Source organism: Poecilia mexicana, unplaced genomic scaffold (assembly GCF_051168715.1).
Source record: "Poecilia mexicana isolate PSO_F unplaced genomic scaffold, ASM5116871v1 scaffold_18, whole genome shotgun sequence".
NCBI lineage: Eukaryota > Metazoa > Chordata > Actinopteri > Cyprinodontiformes > Poeciliidae > Poecilia > Poecilia mexicana.
Genome location: NW_028263387.1, coordinates 17,820,707 through 17,845,320, shown reverse-complemented (window position 1 = coordinate 17,845,320; position 24,614 = coordinate 17,820,707). Strand labels below are relative to the sequence as shown.

The window sequence follows — 24,614 nt, the reverse complement described above, 5'->3', positions numbered from 1 at the left end:
ATTCAACATTCTCGTGTATCAACGGATATTTAACCACTCTTATTAGCAGAGTTTGGCTATCTTTTCAGTACTTTAGGTCAAGGATAATTCTAAAAGATTCAATATTAGCCTCATTTTTTAATTTTAAAACCAGTTTGAATGTGTCTGGAATCATTTTCCAGTGGATCTGCTGCACTAAAACAAAAAACCCAGCATTTTTCCGAGTACGTTTGGTCTGGTTTCTAATGCAAATATCTTAATACGCCTGGAATAAAACAAAACTAACCTAAAAGTAACTGTTCAGAAAGAAATATGAGATTGTTTTAAATCATTATATCTTTAATATTGATGAAAAAGTACCAGTTCCATTGGTAGATTATTTCACTTGTAACAAGGGAAAAATATCCTGCTATAAGTGAATTTATTTGCTAATTATTGACCTAAAACAAGCTCATATTTCTTGCTGAAAAGTTGCATGAAGCGTACTAAGATTTAGTATTTTTGCAGATTGTCTATGCCATAACCAGTATCCCTGTTAGCAGATTAATTAAATAAACTTCTGGGTTTCAAAACTTCCTTCTGGCTCATCCAAGCGCACTTCCTGTCATCGTGGCTCAAACGGCTCAAACTTTCTTATTCCTCTGGAAGGACATTGTCTCTGTGGAAAAACTCAGTTTAACCTCAAACATTTACCTGGATTAATAAACAGCTACTAATTTAAATCTTAAAGATATCTAGCTACAACGCCAACATCAGTCCAGGACGATGCTGACGTTGTAAACTCAAACTTTGATTGTTCTAAAATATACTAATCTGTTTTCCACCATCTGAGTTTGATGGTGGAGACTTGGACTCAGCTGAGTAATCAGTCAGGATTGTGATCATCAGCACACATCAGAACTGGGTTTTTAATGTATAAAGCTAGCTAACATTAAGCTGTCATTAGAAACATTGAATTTATTTAACTGCTAAAAGTTCTGCTGCGCGATTTGGGTTACCAGAAAGCAGGCAAATGTTTGCAGGTGGAATTTAAAGTAAAAAAAAAAAAAACGGGTTTATTGTTTGTGTCTAAAAGAAAAGTTTTGATTCTGATGAGATTATATGTTTTCGTATTGACTGCATGGAAACTGACATGCTAACTGCTTTGCTGTTTGTCTGTGTAAAACATGGCGGACGGTTTTGATCTGCATCTTTTTCACTGCTGGCAGTGTTCAACAATCAATGCTGTTAGATGCACTTTTGAATTTGAAAGGTAATTTTCTCCAGTTTTCTCTGCTCTTCTGCCCTGATGAGTCATTCGTTTTTAAACGGTGCATCAGATGCAAAGCAAACATTTTTTTCTCTTTTCTGAGTAAATCTTGAACTGTAAATATCAACAAAATCTTTGCATTTAATTTGAAAAGTTTGCTTAAAGTATAAGTTCTCCCCGAGAGAGATACAGAAATCACCGTCTTTATTCCCTCGATGTGTTTAAGTAATTACCTTTTAATCACCTGAAATTTGCTTGTTTTTGCCTCCCTGTCACTTTGTTTTTAGCAAAAGGGAAGCGGCTCGTTTCGTATTAATCTGATTGTGACTCCTCGTCTTTTGGTGCATTAGCTGTGACTAATTTACATACCTTTTAATTTGAGGTTCATTTGTTAACACAGGCACTTTCCCACACACTCTGCCGTTGTCTGTACGTGTCCCACACTTCAACAATCAGTGAGTTTCAGCAGAAGACGTCCTCGGAGGAGAAGACGTTAACGAGCAGGGACTCCAGCGAGCCTGCCATCTTTGAAGTCTCTCTCTCAAACACAAATGACTCAGCTATCTCTGAACTGCTCGCCCTGTGACTAATGGCGTTGCACCGTCTCCTTTGTCTGCACATTTCCACAAGGCGCGAGCTCACACACACACACACGCACACACACGCACGCATGCACGCACACCCACCGATAAGATACAGCAGCGGTTTTAATGATATTCAAACACACAGTTGCTCAGTGTCAACCCAGGAGACTGCATCGTGTGAGTCTTTATCTAAACACACACGGCTCTACTTACACAAAATTAACAAAAGTATGTGAGCTGGGGGCGATGATTAGCAGCGATTCTGTTTAACTAATTCTGACTCGTACAGCGAGCCGTGGAGGTGAGCTATAAGCTGCTTCTTGCAGGAAACACTGAGGGAGACAGATTAAATTGTACCGAGATTCGTTCTGCTCTCCGGCCTCCACCTGGAAATGAGCTGAAAAGTCCAGATATTAAAAAAAAAAAGACAAAATATATCAAATAATTTACTTCAATGTATAGCTTATATTTCAAATATTTCTCCTAATTTTGATTAATTCTCTCCAAATTTGAATATGGCATAAAACTAGTAGAAATCAGAATTTCAGCACAAAAACATCAACCTGCTCAAACTCATGTACTGAACAGTGGATGCCAATACTTGGTCTGGGCTCCTTTTGCATGAATTACTGCATGGACGACATCAACTTCACTGCAAAAAATACGAGCTCTAACCAAGTATATGTGTCTCTTCTTTAGTTCAAATGTCTTATTACACTTGAAATAAGACAAAATAACTTACAAGAAGCTTTTCAGCAAGCAAGACGGGCTTGTTTTAGGTCAATAACTTCTTAATATTGATGAAAAAGTGCTAATTAAAAGTGAGCTCTGCCAGTGGAACAAAACATTTTAACTTATAAAACAGGAAGAAATGTCTTGTTCCACTGGATTTCCCACTGGGAAGCTTGGAGCAACTCCACTACTCCCAGTTAGAACTTTTGCACGTTTCAATATGGCCGCTCCTCTCATGCAGGGTAGTAAACTGTGGTGGAGACTTGTTTATTTTACAAGACACACACGAGTGTGTCTGAAATCAGTTTTACATGTAGCGCCTGCAACTCTAAACAAATTAAAAGTGATGTTTGCTTTTGGAAAGTAAAGTTTAAAATGATGTTTAAAAGCTTTTGCTAACAATGTTCATGGGCGCCGCCATTTTGAAATCTCAACGTCTAGAACTAGAACGCTGTTACCTCACATCTGACAGCAAATCCAGGTGACAAACCGGAAGCAGCATTAACCCGAGGACATTTTTCTAACACACGCCCTCTATTTTTCTTGCACTAAACCTTCTCTGATTACGCTTGGACGCTTCCATCCATTGGTTGAGCAGATAAGAACCAGTTCTGACTTCGCTGCTCGTCTTTCTGTTCAGTTCGTGCGTCGTAAGGCAGGACCGATTCCAGCACCGACTCCTAGCTGGTCGAGAGCAAAGATCAGCTTTCATCAGGAGCTGGAGTCGGTTTATAGACACTAACGATAAAAGTTCTGACTTATTTCCCCTTTATCAACCCAATTAAAGGAACAAGAAGTGCAAAAGTAGAGCTAGCACATCATACTGTTTATGGAGGCTGACGCAGCGCAGAGAGCAGCAGGTACCATCACTATTTACAGCTGAACCTATAAACCCAGTTTGACTTCATATGTAAACTTTGTCATGTCTCCTAATAACACCAAGTTGCTTATGATATCTGAGTGAATATGTGTAAATATGAATATCTGTGGTGGTCTGCGTCTCCCTGCACTGCAGTGGCTCTCAAAGTACCAACCCACTTTTCCAAGTGTGGCCATATGGGTCAGACCTTCTCAGTGAAGATGCTTTGAAAAACTAAGACGTCATAAATCCTGAGCATGTTTGACCCGCTGCAGTCTGCCTACGGATCACACAGACCTCGCTGAACCGGATTTCTCCTAAGAGGAGCTCGATGGAGTGGATTTTTCTTCAGATTTCAATGCAACAAAGTCGCATATCTTACAAAGTGCTTAGAAAAGTCTCAATGAAAAGATAGATTGTGGACTGTTTTTAACCAGCAGTCCAGATAAATTGGATCCAATTCAATCACGTATGCGTGGCGATAGGCACACATGAATACGACACATTTTCTTCCACCGTCAATAAAACATATTGAAGACTAAAAGCTGATATTGATTCCACAGCAGATCCCATCAGCTGGAGGAATGTAAGCAACATGTTGCAGCTACTCTAGTTTGAGAATGAATAAAACAATGAGTTTCTTTTCTTCAATCAGCTCCAGCTTCTTCTTTGGGGGTTTGATTTGCTTTGTCTGTAAGGAGTGAAAACTGAATTAAAATAAGAGCAGCTAAAAGCAGTCTGTGGGCAACACTTCATTTGAAGGGCTGTGCAGAAGACAAACATGAACAAGAATGTTGGTTGTCATGAAGTGTCATTCGGGAAATCATCAAATCAAATGACATTTTATTTGTATAGCACCTAAGCCGTTCAGTGATTTATAAACAGGAGTATTTTAAAGTCTGTTCTGTCAGTGTAGGGACTTTAGATCTGATGTGATGTGCTCTAACTTCCTGGTTTTAGTCAGAACTCCAGCAGCAGCGTTCTGACTAAAACCAAATTGATCGTTTTAGGCAGGTCTGTGAAGGTACTGAACAGTAATCAGTGTGACTAAAGATAGAGTTTCTCTGCATCTTGAGACATTAGTCCTTTAATCCTGGAAATGCTCTTCAGGTGATAGAAGGACAACATTTTACGCAACGTTGCATTAAAACTTCCATTAAAAGTGTCAATATTTACTGAATGACAAACATCCATGAACTCCTTCATGTTTGTCTTATGCACACCCCTTCAAATAAAATGTTACCAAATCGGTGTAATACTAGAGAGTTACATTGGTTGGCTGCTTTAGTTTCTCTGGAGGACTTGGTTTCAGATTCAAGGCATTTCAAGGTTCATTTGTTTGTAAAGGCTTTCTACAGGAAACGGATGTATGTTTTATTTTGGTTTTCCTAAATCCTCTCACGGTGTTTAATCCCAGGTGCTGAAGTCCCTTCCACGTATCGAAGGTCGTCCCGGCGCCTCTCTGTCACCGATGGACTTCAAGGCCCTGGAGGACGGACTCCGAGCCGCGCATGGGGATGACATCACCCCGGAGGATGTGATGTCAGCAGCCATGTACCCCAAGGTGTTCCAGGAGTTCAAGGAGTTCACTTGTGAGTGAGCAGCCCTGCTGCCGGATCAGTGTTGGCTTTTAATTCAACCCTTAGTTCTGATGTTTTGCGACTGTAGCTGGAAATACATTAGACCACTGGCTGGAAAAGATTTTGTTTGGCATTTTAGAGTCGGCGCTTGTGAATGATTCAGTTGGATCCAGGCAGCTCCGGCATCATTCAGGTACCTGGATTAACCCCGGCTTTATTGCAGTGTTCAGAAGAAACCACCGCTGCTCCTTTACGAGGCTCGATAATTAGCCCGAGGTGTTTTATTCACAGCTTCGCTGAAGAATGTACACGGCCACAGAGCTAATCTCATCTGAGTTTCTGCTAATTACACCTCCGGTTAATAATATTAGTCTCTCTTTTTTCCCACACCGCATCTGCTCCCAGCCTCTTTGTGTGATTATGACACTTCCATGTAAATGTTAAGGTAATCTAACAACAATACAAACTTTTAGGCCCATTTATTTTATCTCCTTCTCTGTTCATTCAGCTAACTTTGGCCCGGTGGACTGCCTCAGCACCAGGCTGTTCCTGGATGGACCCAAGATTGCAGAGGAGTTTGAGGTATCTTTAGATATTAACACACTTGTTATATCAACTGCAAGCTAAAACATTTAATAAAAATCTTACGAAGGTATATATTTTCTGTTTGAAGGGAATTTAGATTGTTAGGCCTTGCTATAAATCAGTGGTTCTTAACCTGGGTTCGATCGAACCCCAGGGGTTCTGCGGAGCCTCTGCCGCGGTGGTAAAGACACACTTGTGTAAAGTCGTGATGACGCGCCGCTTTGGCATCACTTCCTGCAGAGGATCACGTTTCATTGCTGAGCCAATCAGAGCTGCGAAGGAGCACTGATTACCAAATTCTGTAGCTTTTGGTGTACTTCTAAATCTGCTCCGTAGTCGCATCTTTTCGGGCCTGCTACTGCCTCTAGTGGCGTGGAGTGGTAATACAACTAATATAATTACATTACTAAATCAGAATACCAAAAAGTCTTTATTTATTATTAATTTTTCATCATCTTAATAATGTAGAGCTAATTAAATGACCTTAAAGTGGTTCCAGTTTCTCTCGATGGCCAACCTGTTGAAACTGCGCCAAATTTTAAATACCTTGGGTCGTATGTATTAAAATAAACAGCAGCTATAGGGGCAGCTTCTGTCCCTATAAATTAAGTAAAATATAATTTAAAAACACTACAAAGCTACATCTACCCAAAGTTTGTAGAGAATATTTATATTTTTAGATTCTATAACGCTGTAAAGGACTGAGAAGTCTGGAGAATTGCACGAATGTGATAAACTGCAAGAAACAGCAAGTTAGGAGAGATTGGGTGAGAAAAAACTAATTTACACTGACTTGTTAAGATTGCAGTTTGCTCTATATTTTGTCGTGGGTGGAATATAGATTGAAAAGGGGACACAATATCAGGTCAAATTCCTTTTGCATATAAATAGAGGAGCAAAGGAGTAAAATCTAAAACTTTCCTCTTGATGCATTGGCATCTGCAGCCGGCCTGGTTTAACCTTTACAACTGAATGAACTCAGCAGAAATATTCTGCAGACTTTTGATTCTGACAGAAAGTTCCTCTCTGTACTGGGCTTTTTTTTTTTAAACCAGAAAGTGCAGCCCAGTGGGGGGCATTTCACAAGACTGACAGCAGAGAGCTGTTTGATGAGCAAAAAGTTACGACTGAAGAGTTTAAATCCAGACTGAAGAAAGAGCCGAACAGAGACAGACAGCTGGCGGTAACCTGAGCAACAGACAACAGCGACTGCTGTTTTTAGAGGATGACGACGGGCGTCCTGGGGGGCAGCTTTAGAGAGCAGCAGAGAAAATGCTGGGAAAAAGGCTCAATATTGCTGAACATTTTGTGGTGAGGAGGTTTAAAAACAAGACGTACAGAATGGTGGCAACTGTAGAGGAATAAAGCTAATGAGTCATACAATGAAGCTGTGGGAGCGAGGGTTGGGTCACAAGTGAGGATCAATATGGTTTCCTGCCCAGAAGGAGACGATATTTTTACTTTAAGGACTCTGATGGAAAAGTACAGAGGAGCCAGAGCGGCTTTGTGTCTGCAGATCTAGATGTGGTGTTGCATAAGGAGGGCTGGAGTAGTAGCAGGCTGAAACGATTAATCAGATTAATCGATTATTGAAATGCAGCTCTGGATATATAGAGCCCACTGCACTGAAAACCTCCTGGTTATTCCACCAAATATTGATTTCTGTGTTAAAACATCAGTTTTGTTGTTTCTACATGAATGTGAACTTGTTTTCTTTACATCGTTTGAGGTCTGAAGGTTCTGCATCTCTTTAGTCATTTTGACCATTTCTCATTTTCTGCAAATACTAAATATTTGCTTGTAATTTTAGAGACATGTCAATAGTTCATAGAATAAAAGAACAATGTTAACTTTACTCAAACCTATACCTACCTATAAAGAGTAAAATCATAGAACTGATCATTTTAAGTGGTCTCTTCCAGAGCTGTAGTTGTCATTTAATTTAGTATTTGTCGTGCGGTGGGGTTGTTGGTGGTGAGGAGAGAACGCTGAGACCCAGGTTATGGTGAAAAGATGATTTAATGAAGTGGCTCAACACGGTCCAGTCAGGCAGCACGGCAGGAACAATTAGCTCACAGCTAACAACCGGTAGCAACTGACAATGTGAATCTTGAGCTTAGCAAACCAGGACTGTACAGTTCTACTGGAAAGCATTAGACAACAATAGACACGTTAGACATAGACAACGACAAACGACAAGGATCCGACGAGGAACACAGACAACAGGTGGGTTTAAATACAGACGGGGTAATCAAGGGAATACGACACACCTGGGGACCAATCAACAGGGAGGACAGAGACTCACAGGGAACAGGACTACACAGGGAAAACAGGACTGAACACAGAAGAACTCCAAAATAAACACACAGAAACCCAGGGATCATGACAGTATTAATTTACTAAATGGACTCAAAAAAGGTTAACTGCTGAAAGAATGCCATGGTCAGAGTAGTAAACAAACCAAAACTGTAAAAATGAGCATTTAAGATGGAAACCGTCTTTATTAGTGAATATATTCTACACAAAACTCCTCAAGTCACACAGTTTTAGCTTCACGTCATTCAAATACTGTAAAAATAAACAGATTATGCTATCCAATTATTATTGACTGAGTTTTTCACGTTAGAAGAATGTTTTAGTTGTAGATGCATCCTTTGCTACAAATAATCAAGCTAAATGGATACTATGTTGTTGCATTTTCTTATTTAAAATGGGAATTTAAGTTTATTATTTGCGTCTTTTAATGCATTTCTTATATTGTATAAAAAAGGCTTAAATAAATCTGGTGGGAAAGCATCATGGATCGACTCTTGAATCAGCTGTTTCGGTTATGTTTTTGTGGTCGTCTGACGTTTTCCACCTTTAAATAAGCTAAAAAATAACAGTAATAAATATCCCCATGTATCACAGCTTTGGTTTCATTTCTTTGCATGTACTTCAGTTTAAATAAGAGAGGCAAATACAAGTTATTAAAATGCACATTTAGCAGGATTTTTGAAAAAGCGAGGTTCTGAACTCGGCTGCAGGGTTAGTTGAATAATAACAACCTTTCCCCTTCGCTGTAATATCATGAATATTTTTGTTTCTTTTGCTGAAACCAAAGTTAAAATCCCTGATGTTCACCGATGTTCATCTGCATTTTTGGGAAAGAAAAACCATGAAACCATGACCTTTGTGCTCTCTGGTTGCCTTTCACAGCATTCAGAGAGCTCATCCTTTCAGCAGCATTAAATAACATAATGAGGAAAACGCATCATTCAGCTCAAAGCTGCGGCTCCCACATGTTTCCTTTGATTCTTTTTTAAGTTCTCACTGTGTTCGCGTGGAGAGATTTTACTTATTCTGAGCGACCGAATGGTGTTTAATTACAGGCTCGTTTCGGCAGACTGGCTCTGATGTTCATTGATTCTTTGTTTATGAGGACTGAGGCAGCTCTGCTTCCACTCTGTTTATATGTTGGTGTTGCTAATTTAGGGTAGATAAATACGCCGTTCTCCATTTTCTTCCCTAACAGGAATGACAACATAAGAAAATATAATTTCAAACAGTCTCATCGTGAAAATTAGATTTTTTTTTTTAGATTTGTTTCTTCAAAAAGTGAATCTCTCACAGTAAACGAATGTTTTAACGTTTTTACTTTACCTTTTAAAGTGGTTTTTAACAATTGCACCAATTTAAAGTAGATTTCAGGTTATTTTACCCAAATAATGGTGAGAAATCTTGAACTGTACACCAGGAGAAAACGAAATGCGTTCTGGAGGACATTTTTTAAAGCCAGAAATATAAGAAAATTGTACAACTTTATTAGAATAACGCAAAATTTCAAGTCTCTTTCTACTCTTTTACGATTTAAGGTTATTTATGGATTGCTTTTCTACAAGGTGTGAACTACTTTTGATGATTTAACATTTTGTAAAATATTTATTCTCTCCACAGCCTCACTTACAATAACATTAATTAGGTTTTTGTTTACTGCAGCAAATGATGTCAGAAAGTTTAGATTTTAAAGTTTTAAAGCAGATATTAAAAAGCCTTTATTTTGTTCATAATTTTAAAAAACCTTATTGCTGAGCTGCTAAAAGCTTCAGATTTATCAAACTCCTCAGATTTATTTATGATAAATGTGTATTTTATTTGGTAGATTTTACTTCTAGTAGCTTATGAATGTGTTGAAACCTGCAGGAATAATTCACCAGGATATTTCCAGTGAAAGTGAAATCTGCCCAAATCTGAAATATTTATATGAATCAAACCAGAACTGGATGTTTCTATACTTTAAGACAGTTTGTGAAATGATAAAATAATGATAAACTTGTACTGCTTTGAGTAAAAATGAATATTTGGATCAGTCAAACTTGAACTAAATCATTTTTTAATTTCTACAATAAATTATGTACAAAAAAAAACTTAAATTTCCCAAAAAATATTGCCAATTTCTCTTTTCGGTGTAATAAACCAAATATTTTGTCTCATCATTCAGATGCAGTGCATTGTATCACTGCTTCGCCTGAATTGCATCGTACTCTATTGAAAACGCAATGAGTCGCAGTTATTCGTGGATTTAGTTTGTGTTTGCGTCGTCTTTGGAAATGTAGCGGTAATGCCAAACCCAAACATCTGACCTGTATCTCACTTAATCTGACATGAGTAAACATGTTGCTGCAATGTTTAAAAGTTTAAAATAAAAAGGAAAAATATGTTGTCACCGCCTAAAACCCCCCCAAAAACTTCAAAAAAAAAAAGTTTGGTAACACTTTATTTGAAGGGGGGTGAATAAGACTGACATGACACCTTCATTAACATGTCATAACACCTGTTATAAACATGACATAACACCTGTCATGAACATGAATAAGCCTTCATAAATATTTATGACTGTTGTCATAAAGCGTCATTCGGTAAATTATGACACTTTTAATACAAAGTTGACATTATTCAAAATGTCTTTGTTATGACAACTTGACATTAACCAGGAAATCATTACTGTTATAAATTTGTTATAAAATAATTACTGATTTCACTTTAAAAATTAGGTAACTTTATGTTATTAAAGGTAAAGTTTGAACATTAATGATTTGGAGTCATTTCCAGATAAAATATCCACATCTGAAGCCAGATGGACTGTAGCAACACATATCAGTAGTTAAACTTATTATCTTCAATAATACACAGATTAAAATCACTGCCGGTGTCGATTATCTTTAAAAATTTCTGTTTTTCACATGACTAAAAACCAGCTTTACATTTTTAAGACTTCTTCATTTATCTGAAAAGTAATGTAGATTAAAAACAGCATTTGGTTTAAAACAAGCAGCATGAAATTCTGATTTAACTCCTGCCTGCAGGCTCATGGTCTTATAATCATTTTAAAGCTCAGTTAATTACAGCAGTCCAATCGTCTACAGTAAATATTGGATCAAAGTCCTCTGATTGCACTTTTTCTTTACAGTATTTTGATCACTCTGAATCTGCGTGTTAAATATTGATGACCCGGTGATCAGAAAGCTGATAATCCGAGCTAACCGGCTCCGAGGGGCCGCCTGGCTCAGCTGGGCTTCCTCTCACGGTGAAGTGTGAGCAGACGCATCATGTAGGTGGCGGTGTTTGTCAGGTTGCCTGGGTAATTATTAGGCGCTCCTAAGAGAGACGTTTATTTCTGCGGCGGAGCGTGGCAGCTTTTGCAGCGCTGGCTGATTTGTTGAACCGCAGGAGGTCGGGACAAAGCACAGACGGAGAGAGATAACACTTTGCTACCGAGACAGGCTGAGTGGTTATCAGGGCAGATTTAAGGAGCAAATCTTTTTAAGCACCGCACTACAGTGGAGGCAGGGAGCTGCTGATGGCCTCAGAGTTGTGTGTAAAGAAAGAAAAAGCTCTTTCAGTAATCCTTTACTTATGTTCAGTAGTTCATTTCAAATCTCAACACTGGGCTGCTCTGTTTTTGTGCTGCACGAACGCATTTCAGAAGTATTTCTGAAAAGTTTTGCAGAGTAATCTAAATCTCATCTCTGCTTCCTTCTGCCAAATTAGGTTGGCTCAAACCTCGTTAGGCTCACGAGCCAATAAACATAAATTGCAACACAAACACCGTACAAACACAAACTTTTCCATCTAACCAGTCTGGCCCCATTGGTGACACAGATCTCTATCATAATGCCAAAATAAAGCAGAAGATTACAGGAAACCATACCTACACTGCAAAAATACAATCCCACCAAGTGTTTTTACCCTCTAGTTCAGATGTCTTGGTACACTTGAAGTAAGACAAGATAGAACCTTGTTTTAAGTCAATAATTCCTTAATTTTGATGGAAAACTACAAGTACAGATTATTTCATTTTTGACATGGGGAAAAATGTCTTATAATAAATTAATCTGCCAGTGGAACTAGAACTGTTCAATATTAAGGACTTACTGACTTAAAACAAGCCAGTATATCTTATGAAATATTTTTTCTTATTTCAAGTGAACTGAGATATTTGCACTAGAAACTCGACAAAATTACTTAGTAGGATTTTGTATTTTTGCAGTACAGAAGCATTTTTCACAATAAGGACTCCAGTTTTTTTTTTACTTTAAAGGTTGGAGTTTTACAGAAAACCCCAAAACTTTATTTTACATTTCAATTCCTGGAACTCTCTTTTGTGAAAATGTCAATTCAACAAAGGTTATAATTTTGTTTACATATAAAAATGGATACAGTGAAACATGTATACTTTAAAATCCCTACAAAATCTCTTATAACTGCATTTTTTTAGTAGTTCAAACATTAAACACAGCTTGATATGAATTATACGCACAGTAGAAACTCTTAACAAAAGCTAACATCAACGGTTTTCCTTGTGTCCGATCTTGGAGGATCAGCCAATCAGCATAGAGGAGAGTAAATGCTGCTCCTGGATTGGCTCTTTTGAATTCACCAGCCAGTAGTGTCAAGTAGCATTGCTCCTGGCACTTAAGCTTCTCCAGCTGCATTTTGTTTTTAATATTTTAGATATGCTCTATGAAAAGAGTCGCACTCCAATGGTTTTACCCAGAATGGCTTCGTTTCCATTTCACAGGAAAAGTGAGACTTATTTTTATAATAAAAATAAAGAGCTCTTATCTATTCAAATGTCTTAGAAGTCAAGTTTAATAGAAAATCCTAAATATTTAAAAGTAGGCATCTGTATCTGTATCTTGTTTAACCCCAGAGAACATGAATAAATATCAGTAAATATGGAAACATGATTAAATGCAGTTACTTACTGATATAAATAACACGTTTTATTTTAAGTCGGTGGTGACCTGAAGGAACCCTTTTCAAATGGAAATGTTTTTCAAGAGCAATATTTGTGTTTGTGGGACTATAGATTGATACTGTTGTAAATTATTAATTTAGTAATCGAGTAATCTATCGATTGTTCTTACGATTAAGCAACAAATCAAATAAAAAATTTGACAAAGTAAAATATTGGTAATTTCTACCATATCAGCAGTATTAATATCAGATATCAACATCGGCCCAATTTTTCATATTTGCGCATCCCTACAATTACTTTTCTGTAGTTAGAAAATTAACCTGTTACAATAATAGCTCCATTTTTAAGTTAACCGGGACAGAAATTATACAAAAATATGAAATTATATTCAATTTAATAGTAAAGCAACACTTATAAAAACGTCTATAAACCAGTTTTTAGTTTATGTATTCATCTTCAGTGAATTTAATAGATGAACTCTCACTTTGCCCAGACATTAATAGTTTGTCTGTCCATGTTAGCGCTGGGATTTGGCTCCTTTTGTCATACATAAAACTCATCTACCAGCTCTGTACCACGCGATGAGCTCCACCACTCGTTTGTTGTGACCGGGAAGGTCCATAAAGCTACACTTGAGTTAAGCATCAACTACAGAACAGCAGCCCACCATGTTCAGTGTATCTGCTCACCTGTATAAATGCACCCGCTGCGCTCTTCCCCACGGTTCGCTCTGAGCTGCCACTAGGCAGCAGCTCTGGGAGGAGAAAAGCTGCCGGGCTATATAAATAAAATTACCTGCCAAACTCCAGGCATCATGCCAGTCAATTTAAGATTGCTAATCCTTTAAGCAAAAAAAAAAACTATAAAAACCCAGACATTATCAATCAATGAAACCCAGAATGAACTTAAAAATTGGATAGTGTGCTGCTAACGCAACATCCAACTCGGAGGCGGAAGTAAGAACGTTGCGCAACATAATCAATCACCTGGCCAGAACACAGTGCTCTAAATGATAAATCGTAATTTAACGAAGCTTCGAGGCAGACAAATTTGCCCCAAGGAATTTTAATAATGGAGGTGCTAGAATCATTCGAGGAATTGTTACAGCCTACTATGAATGCTGTGCCATGCCATGACAAATAAGTAATAAATATTTTTTTTAAATCAACATCACAATTGTACCACAAAATATCGCGATAAAACTCTAAAGCCACATCGTTTTATTAGCAGCTAAACATTCCTACAGTCCATCCATGGATTCTTGCATTTTAGGCTGAACAGCTCTAGGTATTTAAAATTCCTGCAACGCCTCTTTTACATTACTCTGATGACAGCCCTCTCCATTATCATTAACCCACACATAGTGTACATGTCGCACAAAAAGGACAAAGATCACTGAACCATCTGTAACTGCTACGCTGATGACTCACAATACGAGCAGAATAATAAACGCAGGCTTTCAGAAGCAGGGACAGACTTGTGCACACCGTGACTCTGAAGGCAGCCTTTCTCTGCCACAGGTGATGCAAGTCATTAATGAAATCCTATCAAAGACCAGATTCAAGCTCTATCTGAAAGTTGTAGCTTCGATAAGCAGCTGAATGTAACAGATTGGAGCCGGGCGCTCGGGGGGGCCTCTTTAGGTAAATGCTCCCAGCATGTGAGGCCTGTATATAGACGCCACAGATGAATCACTGATATGAAACATGCATGATGCACCAGGGATGCTGTCAGGAGGCGCAAACAGGAGGCAGGAAAAACTGGAGGATGATTAATCATAGCGATTTTAAAATCATTAATGATTGCCTGATTTATTGAAGAGATCAAGTGATAAAACGATTGCCATCTTATCTCTTGTTGTCTGATAGTTTAATGTGTTTCAACTTCAACTATTAGACATTAATTCTAAACATAAGGAGCCTTAAGAAGCCTTTTTGGTCATCGATCATTATTTAAATTAGGAGCAGAGGTGACGTCACACTGTGTGAGAGATTCAGCTTTGCAGTTGAGTATTTCAAAACATGAACAAATTGATCAGTGTTGACATTTTAAACCGTATTAAACATCTTGTAATAAAAGGTTTAAATAATTTAGTTGAGTAAGTTTTTAAAAGTATATACTATTATTAGTACTTTCACCACACTGTACTATTGACATTAATTTGAGTAATAGTATTATAAAGCATAATTTAGAGGAACGTTTGACACTCTACCCACTCCTACAGCAAACATTTCCATGAGTATTACATAAAAAATGTAAACTGTATTTTTACTCATTGGTTCCCTCTTTTAAATATAGCAATAAACCCAAAGAAATTTATAATAACGTTTTATATCATAGCGAAAGCCGTAACGCTCCACTTGTGAAAGTAATAAATCTGTTGAGCTTCTCTATACAGCACTCAACATTTTTTACTGCCACCCTGGCAGACGCATGTTAAAATAAAAAATATGTATAAAAATAATGTTCTTTGAACTTTTGGTTTTTATAGAGAAATTAGAATGTACTATAACTGGAATAAACAGGTCAAAGCTCTGCAAATCAATCAGAAGTTGGCTACAAAGTTCCTCTGTGAATCTTTAATTTCAGCTTTTTTATATTTCTTTTCTCCATATGTGAGACTCTGTATTTTAGTTTATTTTTGGGGTTGCTCTTGGCAACACAGAGGGGTATTAGCAGCGACATGCTGCTAATGGCTAATGTAAAGGCATATCAATAACTCCTGATGCGTGTTGTTGCTATTGTCTGTGATTTTCAGTCAGCTGCACTCGGACTCTATCCTTCAGATTTTATATCTCAACATTTGTGTGCACTTTTTCCAAAATAGCAAGCTGAGAATGTTATTTAGCTTAGATATTCAGATATTTTATAGCGTTTACTTTGAAAAGAAAAAGAAGCTACTGAGCGAGTAGCTAGTAGCTGAATGTGCCTGTCTCAGAAATACAGCTTTGGCTCATTAGGCGATTCATTTGGCAGAAATGCAGATTAACTCTTAGAAAAGGAGAAGTGGTAATAATGAAATACTAGAAACAGATTCCACCTTAACCTTTTCCCCAAGTCTGCTCTACAACTCTGACTGGAGGACTTCTGTCAGCTCGCTTCCTCCACAGAAATAGTGATTTATTGTCCGACAGCTCTGTTTGCACTGAGAGCGTTGATCTGTATGCAGGAAGCAGAAGGCTGCACTGTGTAATTAGCATATCTGCAGCGGAGCTACAGCATCGCCGGGGTTAGTCATCATCAGAAACGCGGCACGATTTCCAGGACGTTCAAAGAGATCAAACCAGACAGACAGATTTGCCCTCGCAGTAGGAAAACATGTCAAGTGCTGCTGTGGGCGTCAGACCGCCAGCTTCATCTGTAAGAACTCGTGTCTGGCGCCGGTCCGTTAGCGACGGGGTGCAAACTTCTCCCAACAGCTTCACCTGAGACGGGAGAAGCTTTGTGTTCACCGTCACATTAGAGCAAAAACTCTGCGTGCTGCGTGATTCCAGCTGCATCTCGATGAATACGAGCGTCACTGAAAAGTTTCTTTCAGAAACTGAAGCTCATGTTGTATCGATCAGGGGTGTCCAAAGTGTGGTGCGGGGGCCATTTGTGGCTCCTGAAGTAATTTTGTCAAGTATTGAATGCTAAAAATTTGACCATCAAAATGGGAAAAAAACATTAATGACGCAAAAGAAATCTGTCTCTCTTTCAATAAGGCAACACTTAAGTACCCTATTTATGCTTTGGATCTTTATTGATTAAAAAAAGTAGATTTGAGCAGGTAAAAAAAAGAGGAAACAAATTTTTAATTTAATAAATTTTGTGGCCTGAGGGCAAAAAGTTTGGACATGACTGATCTAGATTGATCAAATAAAATTATTTATTAATTAACCAATACACAAATGTCATGTTATGGTCTGCAGATGACGCTAATTGTCATGGTGGGTACGTTATGTTTATAAAAAGAAAGAAAGTTTAGTGGAAGGAAAAAGTTTGGATTTTAAGAAAGGTGAAAAATGAACAGGTATAACTGGATTGAGAGGCAAATCCCATCTAAAAGTAAAACTCTTACAGGATTCATGGAATTTTGTCAAAAAGACGACGTAACCATGGAGATGAGCTGAAGGATGCAAAGTTATTGAATCCTCATTCTGTCCAAAAACAAAAAAAAAAATCCTCAAACTTCATAATCGGGGAAAGTCATTGCTAAAGAAGAAAGTTGTGTGGGAGGAAAAAGTGTGGCAGAAAATGTGCAGAAGCCTTTATTTTCTAGTTTTTAATTTGTAAGGCAAAAACATCATTAACCAAAATGAACTGGCTAATAATGCTTCATTGTGTGTGATAAACATGAGCTTCACTACAAATTGAATAACTTAAATTCCTCTCATGAGGCGCTCCTGTACAGCGTCTGAATAGCTGCTCTTATTCCTGACAGGCTTTTACCCGCCGCTCTCTGATGTCAAACAAAGGAGTTGGAAAGGAAGACCGACAATCCCAGAGATAAAGAAACTGTCAGGCTGGAGGAAATGAAAACGTCTCTCCTGTCTTTAGCTGATCTGTAAACAGTTTCCTTCGACATGTAGCGCCGCCGCCTCAGATAAGGATATTACTCCGTCTTTGTGTGCTGACACAAGACGCACCTTTTGCCTCTCTGGTCACCGCTGCAGGTCCCCCCCCCGTGACGTTTACGTCTTAATTTATCCCTCCCTGAAACGTTTTCTGATTCCCTCTGAGCGCCTCTGCGTTTGTCAGGCCTCCCATGTGTCACCGTGTTGTTGTTCTGCTACATCTTTACTATCGAGCTCCTTCATCGACCCATTTCAGCTTCTCTTTTATCAGACGTCCGCTGCTGGCTTGTTTTTCCTCCCCCTCCCGCCATTCCTGACCCTTCTCCTTTCTGTTTATTTCAAGCTGCCTGCTTTCCATTGATATTCCAAGCTAAGAGTCGGTGCAGACAGAAATACTCCCCGCTGCAGATCTGCACTGATCTCCATTTTTATTACGCCTCTTTCTTTCTCTCTTTGTCTGCCTCATCTGGTGGCAAACATCACTGCTACTTTCTGAAACATCCTTTAATCTGAACGCTTGTCCGCCTTTGGGTGTTTCTCCCAAAGACTTGGAACGTTTTGGCAAGGACGATGCATGTCGCCTCCCTACAGCTGTTCCCATTAAGACTGCACTCTGCATCTGGAGTGTTTGCAACATTTGAGCCTTTTTAGTGATTGTATAGTCTGATGTACATGTTTAACGCTGAGGACATTCTGCTAATTCACGTGTCAGACTCGAGGCCCGTGGGCCACATCTGGCCCGCCAGGTTCTAGACTAAACATTAAATATTAGCAATCAAATCTATGCAGTTTTTATCGGCCTGCTGCCAAATTACATCAATCAGTCCCTCCAGTTTCATGTGAATTACGATAGAAATTCACGCAAAGTCAAAAATCATCACAAATAATTGGGAGTGTATTGCAGATTTTTCTCAAAAATTGTCAAAAACTTTCTTTCTTGTACTAAACAGCTGCCTCAGATGTACCTTGATGTCGCATTATAGTCCATGATCTATACAGCAAGTAATAAAAAGTCGCACTTATCGTCATAAATAAGCGCAAATATTTCCAAATTAGTACCACAAACACTTTGATTTTCACTGCGAAGAATCACAAAAAGAATCACGAAATCTAGTTGTTGCATTTTATCAGTGACGTCTCATAACTCAAGCTTCATTTAAAGCATCCCAAACTGACAATTCTGCCTCTGTGCTTCAGGTTGTACAATGTTACTCTCTTCCTGGAACCCCATTGTTTCCATTTGGTTCTGTGAGCTATTACACATTATTGACTGAAAAGATGTTCAATAATGTTTAATTTTAAGAATTCATTGATATTTTATCAGTTTGTGAACAGGTTTTATCGACATTCTGGCACAACCGGCACTTTATGCGTATCACATCAAAGTTGTTCTTTTTCCTTAAACTAGCTCATCTTATGATCTTGTAAATTGGTGCAAAGGATTCTTAAATCTAGTAGGTTAAAGTTTAAAATCATTTATATTCATCCAGAAAGATTGTTTCTGATAGGAAAATATGATAAAACAATGTAAAGAAGGATCAATAAAAAAAAGTGGTGTCCATTGTTTTATCCTTAGTGTGGATCCAGTAGTTTTGAAAGCGTGTGCAGTCAGAACGGTCATGTCACATTTTATCCAACTGTGAAACCAGATGCAGTGGTGGTTCTATTGTCAAAAAAAGTTTTGTGAAACATACTAATTTTGACATTAGAAACATTTGAAAAACCACCTTATTCTACTTCAGAAACTTTTTATCAAATGTGAGTTTTTTTCACAATTAGCGTGTTTCCATTCAGTGAATTCATTAATGTAATTCCAATTTGTGCAATTTTAAGGTCAGTGTGAAAACAGCAAGCCGTGCAGATGGAAGCGATGGAGGTTTTAATTTATCGTCGACGTATTGATTATTGCTCTGGTCTCATCTCCAAGCAAACCTGAGAAACCTCCAGTTAAAACTGTTAGTTTTGATCATTTTTCAAAATGCTCTGAATGGATTAAACTTGAACAGAACTTCAGGGTTGATGGATTTTAACTGTGAAGTAGTAAAACACAGAAGCTGCTCCTGCTCCAGCAGAATGTATCAGAGGAACATGTTGCAGTAGCGCCACCACCAACGTTGCTCTTTTCTCATGTTGCTAACTTCTTTTTTTAATCTCTTTCCAGCAGCGGCTGCAGCATCGCCGCAGTGATTCCCGCTCTCCAGCACGATCTAATTTCTGCCTCCTCTCTCTCGTTTCTGCCCAGGTGGAGCTGGAGAGAGGGAAGACCCTCCACATCAAGGCTCTGGCGCTGGGCGACCTGAACAAGGGCGGCCAGAGGGAGGTGTTCTTCGAGCTGAACGGCCAGCTGCGGTCGGTGCTGGTTAAAGACACCGTGGCCATGAAGGTACGGAGAAAACACGGCGGCCATGATGAACGGCCAAGGGAGTGCAGAGGGTTTATGGAGATGCTGACGGATGGCGGCGGTCGGAGGAAGGATAAATGAGGGATATCTGATAGATGAGACGGCAGAGAGATGAATAGATCTCTGTGGGTGAACTATTAATAGACGGAGGAGGAGGAGGAGGCTCTTTATTCTGAGGCCTGACCGTGTGAAACCACACCAACGCAGGGAACCACTAATTTTTATTCATGGAGACAAAAGCAGGACTCCGGTCGACTTCTGTGTGTTTGTCTCTCAGCTGGAGGTCAGAAAAAGATCGAATTTATATTCTTTATTTTCAAAATACGGTCAAGTTACTGTACATGTCTTTGCATTACGGGTTACACACATTTTGAATAATTTGATAAAAGTTACTTGTAAGTTAGTATTGTTTTACTTCAAGTATAGATATTTTCACTAGAAACTAGACCAACACTACAAAGTAATCTACAAGGCTAATATGTACATTACTTTGTTTTTTTGTGTTGGGGCATTTTAGCTAATAGATGTTTGTATTGTTTTCTGCTTCTTTCTATTGCTGTTATGCTAACTCCTGCATATTTACATCGATGCTTGATGCTAAAATACTGATTAATATGCATTGTTATAATCTGAAGTGTGGATGGAGGCCCAGCAGCTGGGAGGATAAACGGAGTCAGGCGAGTTCAGACGACTGAGCGGACTGATGAATCGTACTTTTACTGCTTTTTTTTCCAGGAAATGAAGTTCCATCCCAAGGCCCAGAAGTCCATCAAGGGTCAGGTGGGAGCGCCGATGCCGGGAAAAGTGCTGGAGGTCAAAGTTAAAGTCGGATCCAAGGTCAGTTCATAACCGCTCAGTCAGGATTTCTGACACCTGGGGTTGAGTTATCCCTCGATCTTTGATCCATCGCTCAAGTCGCAGCTTTTGGACCCGTTCTGCTCTGTGATGTTCCCAGCCGGGCCGCTCGTGTTGTTAGGAGGTATTTGAGGAAGATGTCACCTGCAGATCAGGAGCAGCTCTGGTGTCAGAACGACTTAGAGAGACTTCAAGCTTTAGTTTGTGCCGTTGTGTCAGGATTTCTGCTCCACCGCTCCCGACATGGTGATCCTTTTCAATATGACTGACATTTTCACAGTGTCAGCTCAGCTGCACCAATGTTCGTCTTTAGTTTCCAAACCACAAAATATGTTGTATGTGACTGGAAACAACCAGGAGGTTCCTGAAAACGAAGGGACTGCGGCTGTAGAAATGCACCAATCAGATTCAAATCTGTCCATTTTCTCTTAAACTAATCCACCAATTAAATATTAAAAACAGATTGGTGCTTAGAAATAATAAAAACATTTTTTTAAAATATATTGATCAAATTTATCTTAAGAACTTCCTTTTCATTTCATGATTGCATCAGAAAATGTGTTAAATGACCTTTTAGGAGCTGAATGATGAAGATGTGACCCGATGCTTTTAACTCCTCAATTTTAATACCTCGATTAAAGAACCTGCAAAACATTTTTTCCCTCTTTTTCAGTTCTTTGAATAAAAACAGCAGAATGGTTCAGACTGGACTGGGCCAGGTTAAATGTCAGAAAACCCCAACGCTTCATCTCAATTGTCCATTTTCAAATTCATTTTGTTGCTAAGATGGTTAAAGTTGGTGTATTTCTAAACCCAAGTTATATGTTTGCAGCATTTTTACATTCTCAGTCTGACGGGGGTTTCTCCAAAGGTCATTAGAGTTGAAGCCACACGTTTTAAATTTGTTAAAACGGGAGAACTGTGGTGGCGCAGGGGCAAAGCACAACCTATGTTTTGAGGCCTTAGTCCTTATGCCGGTGGTCGCAGGTTCGATTCCCGACCTGGCAACATTTGCCGCATGTCTTCCCCCTCTCTCATAACCCTCCACTAGAGCCAACAAAACCTTAAAAAAAAAAAAAAATTTAAACATATTTTGGTTTCCAGAATCATAACCGGTCATTGCTGCATCTGCATATACTAATGGAAGGTTGAGTGGAAGGAAAAAGTGTAACATTTGTCATTTCCAGCAGCACATGGCACCTGGACACACTGCAATAACTGAAACCAACTTTTCTTAATTCTGAAAGACTCAAAGAACACAACAAAATGTATTTAAGGCCTAAACAAGTAGAGCCTGCATATATTTAACACTTCAGCAGAACTGCAGGCTGATCAACTTTCTCTATTCATGAGACTGGATAGCAGCACCTCTGAACAGAAGTTTTGACATTTTCCTATTAGAATCCTTTTATATTGCGGAACTTTGAGTTTTTGTTTTAACCTATTATTGAAATAATCAACTTATCTAGTAATTGATTTATTGCTAACTGAAATATACACTAGAAAAAAGGCATTTGAGCCAAACTGTAGAAAAATATATAAATTTTGGCTTTAAAAAAGAAAAAAACTTTTGTCTGTAAATATGTTTTACCCACAATTCCTCACTGGTTCAGATTTTGTTGTCTTAATGTATTTAAGATGGATGCACAACATATTGGCACCAACATCGGTGTAAATCTGGGCCGATATGATCAACCAATATTTTTTTTTTTCTTTTTGCCATCTGCTTCTAAAGATGTTTAAATGATTGTGAAAATATATATAATATTGGTTATTTAATTTTCCTTTGGATTCAATAATTTGAATATATTGGCCATAAAAACAATATTAATGTCCGAGATCAACATTGATCCAAACTTTCATTTTGGCGCATTCTTAATGTCTAATATTGTATTAAAAAGGCCTAAATAGTTCAATGAAAAGCTATCAGAATGTTCCAGTTTCTAAGGTCAGAATAATTGATTAGTACAATAATTACTAGTTGCTGCTCTAATCCTATGAAAATGAACTGAACTCATATGGTTTTAGTGATTTTCTAACTCGTAGATCCAACCTGTTGTTGGCTGCAGGTGGAGAAGGGTCAGCCGCTGTGCGTCCTGTCGGCCATGAAGATGGAGACGGTGGTCAACTCCCCTGTGAGCGGGACCATCAAGGCGGTCCACGTGGAGCCGGAGGCGTCCCTGGAGGGAGACGACCTGATCCTGGAGATCGAGGAGTAGGGAGGGGGAGGGGGAGGGGGAGGGGAAGCGGGAGGTAGTAGAGCCGGCCCTCGGTTTGTAAATATTAACGTTTAGCGAAGCTCTATGCATATCCTGACACCCGACGGATGTAGAAACAGCTTCATTGAATATTTCAGGAGTGTGTTTTTAACTAGACCTGCGATACATTCCACTGCACAGTCTTAACTACAAAGAGCTAACCAGGTGAAACAATAACAGGGTCACAAAACGCCGACTTGAAATTAACACTTCCCACTTCGTCTGATGCCGTTTCCATAGACCAGACTGACTCGGTTCGGTGTTTGTAGCCAGCAGTGATCTCAAAATAGCATGGGAACATTCATCCTCACCTTTTGCAAGAATTTGAATCCCTGAAAGTCGCGCTGCATTCTGGGAATGTGTAATCACTGCAAGAGATTCATTCACAGAGCACAACGAGGACGGCTATTCCAACAGAAAACAACCAACAAATCCTGTTGCTGCATCAGTAACAGCATTGGAGCCCCAAATAAAATCCGAGTTATTCGTTTTAAAATGTCCAAACGGGCCGTTTCAGAACCGCTTAAGCCCAACCTGTCGTATCGTTTGAGGTCTCTGGTGGCATAAAACAAGTTTTGCCCTTTTCTCTTTACAGCCAGGAAGCAATGAGCAGTTTTTATGGGGATTTTTAATGCTTGGTTTAAATAGGATTACAGCATGTCACTGTAATGGGGTCACATGTTCTTTTTTTTCCTTACCCCCCACCCCCTCTATGAATAAATTGTCACTCAAATGATGTGAAATTAGCCGGGCTAATAGGAGGCCCTGGAGACTCCTGCTTGTCGTTATATTTCTGCGGCGTGTGTGTGTGTTTGAATAAACAAGTCAAATCTGAGGACGAACTCCATGAGTCCTCTGCAGCACACCCCCTGAGATAAAAACCCATTCAAATCAGAGATGAAATATTCATGCTCACACACGCGCCTGCTCAAAAAATATTCCTGCTGGCCCCTGTGTGCCGCACGCGTCGCAGGAAAACAAAGGCAAGCTCTGCAAAGAGGGCGTGTCCCGGTAAAGACATGGAGATTAAATCACAGAATGAGTCTTAAAGTCGGTCATTCGGTGTTGAAGCTCGTCCTGGATGAATGTTTAAACACCCCTAAAGCACAGCTTGGAAACAAAGCGGTTGCATATTTTTCTACTGTTAACAAGTGAAGCAGAGGAAGTTTGAGGAAAGGCAGAAACATGAAACTGACGCTTCATTTTGTGCTGAGTCAGCAGACTGTGTGTTTGTTTTAAGCAGATGAAGACAGGATGACCGTTCTTGATTTGTTCCCTCCTCTTCTTCTCCTTACTTCCCCCTCTACCTCATGTCTTCTCCCAACCATTTGCTTACAACATATTTGCACATGCAAGACATCGATTGATGCAATAAATGTAAACTGTACCGTAACTCTGTACGTCGCAGCCAGCAGTGGCTCTTTAATGGCCTCACTCTCATGATGTACCCATATCTGTGAAAGAAAGATAATAAACTGGAGTAAAAGCAAAATCAGCTTCACCTTTTTTTTGTTGTATAACGCTACAGTCCTCCTACATGTAAATGGTTTCATAAAATTGTGAAGATTCTCAAGATTTTTGTTTTCGTCTTAAAGAAGCTGAGAAATAACTTAATTTGAAGACTAACTTTTGCTAAAGCTAACTACGGTGACTAAATTATTGGAAAATTTCCTGAATTTCTCAAAACTTAGGGCTGGACAATAATCGATAAGGATATATATCGCGATAGGTACGTG

At 38.9% G+C, this 24,614-nt stretch overlaps 1 protein-coding gene across 3 annotated transcripts in view; it reads left to right on the top strand.

Annotated features, from left to right (window-relative positions):
* Window positions 1-24,370, top strand: part of pcxb (pyruvate carboxylase b) — a 381,625-nt gene extending 357,255 nt beyond the window's left edge. For 2 of the 3 annotated variants that reach the window (XM_088016052.1, XM_088016053.1), the window contains exons 23-27: window positions 4,821-4,995; window positions 5,492-5,565; window positions 19,607-19,747; window positions 20,501-20,602; window positions 22,690-24,370. In XM_088016052.1, coding sequence (XP_087872178.1) covers window positions 4,821-4,995; window positions 5,492-5,565; window positions 19,607-19,747; window positions 20,501-20,602; window positions 22,690-22,839 — 642 coding nt within the window. In that variant the 3' untranslated portion in view covers window positions 22,840-24,370. Of the gene's footprint in view, window positions 1-4,820; window positions 4,996-5,491; window positions 5,566-19,606; window positions 19,748-20,500; window positions 20,603-20,720; window positions 21,256-22,689 lie in introns of those variants that run through there. The other variant, XM_088016054.1, reaches the window with a different exon arrangement.
* The last annotated feature ends 244 nt before the right edge of the window (window positions 24,371-24,614 follow it).